The sequence below is a fragment of the Limulus polyphemus genome, unplaced genomic scaffold (genome assembly GCF_000517525.1).
Source record: "Limulus polyphemus unplaced genomic scaffold, Limulus_polyphemus-2.1.2 Scaffold6565, whole genome shotgun sequence".
In the NCBI taxonomy this organism is placed as follows: Eukaryota; Metazoa; Arthropoda; class Merostomata; order Xiphosura; family Limulidae; genus Limulus; species Limulus polyphemus.
Window position 1 is genome coordinate 29341 of NW_013672175.1, and position 4580 is coordinate 33920.

General features: G+C 31.4%; 1 protein-coding gene across 5 annotated transcripts in view; it reads left to right on the forward strand.

Annotated features, from left to right (window-relative positions):
• Positions 1–4580, forward strand: part of LOC106473858 (coatomer subunit beta-like) — a 42497-nt gene that overhangs the window by 25310 nt on the left and 12607 nt on the right. For 4 of the 5 annotated variants that reach the window (XM_022402250.1, XM_022402249.1, XM_022402253.1 and 1 more), the window contains exon 7: positions 3428–3535. The exons of the other annotated variant lie outside the window; for it this stretch is intronic. In XM_022402250.1, coding sequence (XP_022257958.1) covers positions 3428–3535 — 108 coding nt within the window. The remainder of the gene's footprint in view (positions 1–3427; positions 3536–4580) is intronic. 5 annotated transcript variants of the gene reach the window in all.

Below are 4580 nucleotides of genomic sequence, written 5' to 3' on the forward strand. Positions count from 1 at the left end.
TGGTATCGAAACCCGGTTTCTAGCGTTGTAAGTCCGCAGACATAACGCTGTGCCACTGGGGGGCTATTTTATCAGTGATTATATATTGGGTTATATATCCACTATCTATGGCCACATGTTTAAGATAGTTAATCTCACTGAAAACGTCAGTACCATTGGTTGAAATACTAAAAAGGGACAAGAATTTGTATGTATTGGTACAGTGACTGCAAAAGGTTCCAAAAACATCTTAAATCTGAGTTTCTATCTACAAAAACGTTTAAGAAAGTCAGCTGGTTATTTTGTTCACTTCAGTATGTAAATTTAATGTTATCATGTGAATTGATTAATTGGTGTAAAAATTCCTTAAACTTAATGTCACAGTGACTCCACACTACACGAGTACCATACATATACCTCAATCAAAATATTTAAGTTACAGTTGAGAAATAACACTGGTTTCAGAATAATCAATTAAAATGTTGCAAAGTTGTGGGGAGAGAGATCCCCATAGGTAATCCTTGAATTGGAGATTATAATGTATTTATTTGAAAAAAAGAGACATAATACAAGTTTTTGATTTTGTTAATTTCAAGTGGAGATATGTTATTCTGATTAACCTGTCTTCAAAACAGCTAATGGCCTAATTCACAGTGACTGAAGTAAATAAAGATACAATATCTAATGAAACCATAACATTATTATGGGATAGTTTTAAAGACTATATTTGATTAGCAAAGTGTGTTGAATTTTTAATACAGTGTTTATGATGTGGGGGTAAGAAATAAAGTTTATTGACTTTGAATTTGGCAATAACATATGATGAAGAACTAACAACAGAAGCAATTGGATGACAAGGGATATTTTCTTTGTATATTTTAGGTAGCACATAAAACTGTGCAGGAATGAAATTAGATGGTAATAATTTATAAGTCTGAATAGGGGTTAAAAGAAAGGTGTAGCTGGGGTGGTGGTTAGAGGCTTGAATGACTACCCCATAATTCTAAAAGTCTAAAAGGTCCACTGTCTTCTAATATATTTTTTAACAAACACTTTTATGTAAATCACTTATATTCTTTGTGTAGAAGAAAAGGTCTACCTTTTTGGAAAAAGACCTTCACACACACACACACACACACACACACTGTAGTGCTGATTAAAGGGAATACAATATTTCAAAGTGTTCCTAACTCTTTCATGATAAATGTTAGTGGGGTTTATAGTAGATAATTTATATGACCATCTCTTAACAATTTTTTATTAATGGCTTTTATTTACAATGATAATGCAATTACTTTTGTAACAGGTAGGCCAGTGAAGGTCAGGCATTTGGGTTCGACTTTTCACAAGTCACAAATGAATTTATTTAAATTCCAGGAAGGTAGTCGTGTGTAGCTAAGTGAGTACTGAGGCCAATCAAGAATCAACCCAGAGACTGATGATACAAATAACATACAATGCTTTATTCTACATCCATATCTAATATATTGAAATAGTCATTAAAATCAAAAATATGAATTGTCTTCATTTTGATTATGTTTAAGTAAGCCTTCTATCAGGTTCTTTAATACTGATACTAAATTATTACATGAAATATATACAGGCATAATCGAGTGTTAGTGAGAGAACTTATATTATTTAGTTCATATACTAGACTTGTTAGACTAGAGAAGATGTCAATCGAAACATGGAGAGTTTGCCTGCTATAAAATGATAGAGTGGCAGTACATCTGCCATCTTCTTCACTACAGTAGTCTGGCTCTTGGCTTCTTCTAAGAGAACTGGTATGGGTTTTCTGCTGCAGGAAACATCGGGGAGAGCTGGTTTTCAACCCCAAAACATGGGGTTTAATATGTTTTTCCAGGAATTCTTGCAATATCTCAAATAGCTCTCCAGGTCCAGTTGACAAGTACATCCTTCATCTAATTGGTTCAATTATGCTGATTCACTGCTGATTCCTTGAACCAAAACTAGACACTGTTGCCAGAAACTGTTAATCGGCTGCCCATTTGCATGTGTCTCTCCTTTCTGCTGACTATTACATTGCCACAGCTAGTGTAGTTAATGTAAACTTTCTGTAGCTTTTCTCACTGCTATGATAGTGGCTATTTATATAAACAATTGATGTTGCAATTTGTTGCTGTGTCCTATTCAGCTTATCCCTTGTCAGTTCCTTATTTGGGGCAACCACCTTGATGAAGCTTCTATTATACACTCGTTAATATGCATATCTTTGCTGCAACTTACATGTATGTATGGTATACACACAAAGTTCCATTTTCTCTCCTAGAAGTTTTTGTAATATCGATAAATTTGATAATATGGTTCACCTTTATTAGCTTTGGTTATAACAGCATCTTTATTATGTATAAGAGCCTTAAGGTCAAGCATTTCATCTCTTGTAAGATTACAGTTATCGTTTGTATAACTGTTGATGGTAAGATTTGAATCCAGATGTATTTTATTTTTAGTCTTAGATGAAAAGGAAAGTATAAGTTGCATTCAATAATCAGAATTAAATTCTCAGAGATGTTAGGAACATGCTTATTTTCATTCTGCCTTATGATGGCTCAAATAGATGTAGCTAAAATATGTAACAAAATATGTTTGTGGAGTAAAGCATTGAAGCTAACAGCTTAGACTGTGGAAGTAATAATTTGCATTATGTGTGTTACACTATTAGAGAAAGTTATTAATCATTAGAAAACAAACTTTATTGAGTTCCTGGTTACTTCATGGCAGAAATATATTTTTAAAATTAATAACCCATAACGATCTATATTTCTGTAATTGCTTATTGTGTTTGGAATGTTTATTAATTTAAATCAAAAGTTTTACTGAAACTTTTATATACACACACATACATTCACATATGAATATATGCTATTCACCTCCTTTTAAGATGCTATTTTTTTTGTTTTTTAACCCTAAAGTGAAGCTGCTGCCATTATATTACTTTCTCACAATTACCAGCAGTTCTGAACCCATTCTACTATAGGAACAATCTTAGACCAACTTTTCTAGACCTCATAACACTATGTTATAACATGAAAATTCAAGTGATATTTTTATTCCACCAGTGTACTTAATATACATATATATTTATATAGGTTGTTGTTAGCTGTTACATAGAAAGAAATCAATAAAAAGGTGAAACTGATTGTGCTAGATAGACTTATTGCCTTAATAGAAATCCCGGCTCAAGAAAGAATTGTACAGGACAAGTACAATATGTATATATGTACAATATTCTTCCCAACCCCTATAAACATTCTCACCTCTGTTTTTAGAAATTATAAATCCTGTTCAGCCATGAGATACATGTTTGACAAGTTCTCACATCTTTGATACTAAAAAAGAACTGTATTTTATATATGTAATGTATTTGTCAATACATATAATAAAGTTATATTTTGTGGGTTTTTCTTTTCTATTTTCTATAATCCAGGAATTGATAATGGACATTCTTTTAATACTTGCTGTTTCTGACTTAGAAGTTAGATGTAAAACTCTAAATTTAGCTCTACAGTCAGTGTCTTACAAGAATGATGAAGAGGTAAGAAATCAGATTAGCTATGACTAAACTTTTACATTTATTTTGTGTTCTCCAGGAACATTTAAAAGTCATGAAAGAACCTTATATTTTTATTCTTACAAAAGTCTGACTAAATAAACCTTCACTAATTATTCTTATGGAAAAATGATATCCATGTTTGTTAGAATGTAGAGTGAGATTAACATTATGTGTACTGTTATACATGCTATCATTGAAAGTAGCTAATTGGGTTTTTATACGCTTTGTTTTCTTGTAAATAATATGATGCTAAGTATATGTACCTGATATTTGTACTGTTTAGATAGTTTTTATATTGAAAAAAGGAGGTGACTATAAAACCCACAATGTTGTAGTACACAGGTAGACACAGGTATAGTTGTTACAGTTGCAAAATTCCCAGGAATTTTGAGAATGATAAATTTCTATCAACAATTTTGATAATTTTATAGGAATATTAGGAATTTTAATTTTGTAATATTGAAAAGATTAGTGACCTTATATCAGGGTATTCAGAGTAACCCATTTGTTTCAGAAGAAAGTAGAAACATGCTCTAAACAATTTTAAACATTGGTTTAAAATTATTTGAACACTTATTTTCTTAATTTTAGAACACAATCATAACACAGTTTTGCTTAACACATTGTGCATAACAAAAGTTATTTAAACGATATTGGATATATCTAGCATAAAAGACTATAGGTTATTAGTATGTATAAGACCCTACCAAATTCACTATTTTTCTACATTTCAGGTGCATAGTGATATAAAAATCTCAAATTTCATGGCAACAACTATTTAAATGGTATATTTCACAGTGGTGTAATAGAGGAAGGCCTACAACTTTGTTTGGCATATCTGTTGTCTAATGTCAAGTTGAGAGATGGATAAGTGGTTCTCGTTTTCTCTGTTACTTCTACCAGAACTTTCCTTTTCAACTTTTCTTGGAACTTAAAAGAATCACAGCAGTGCTTTTGTCACGTGTGAAACTCATACTCATCACTGGATATGACTGTTAAACAAATCTATGAAATAAATAAATCCTTG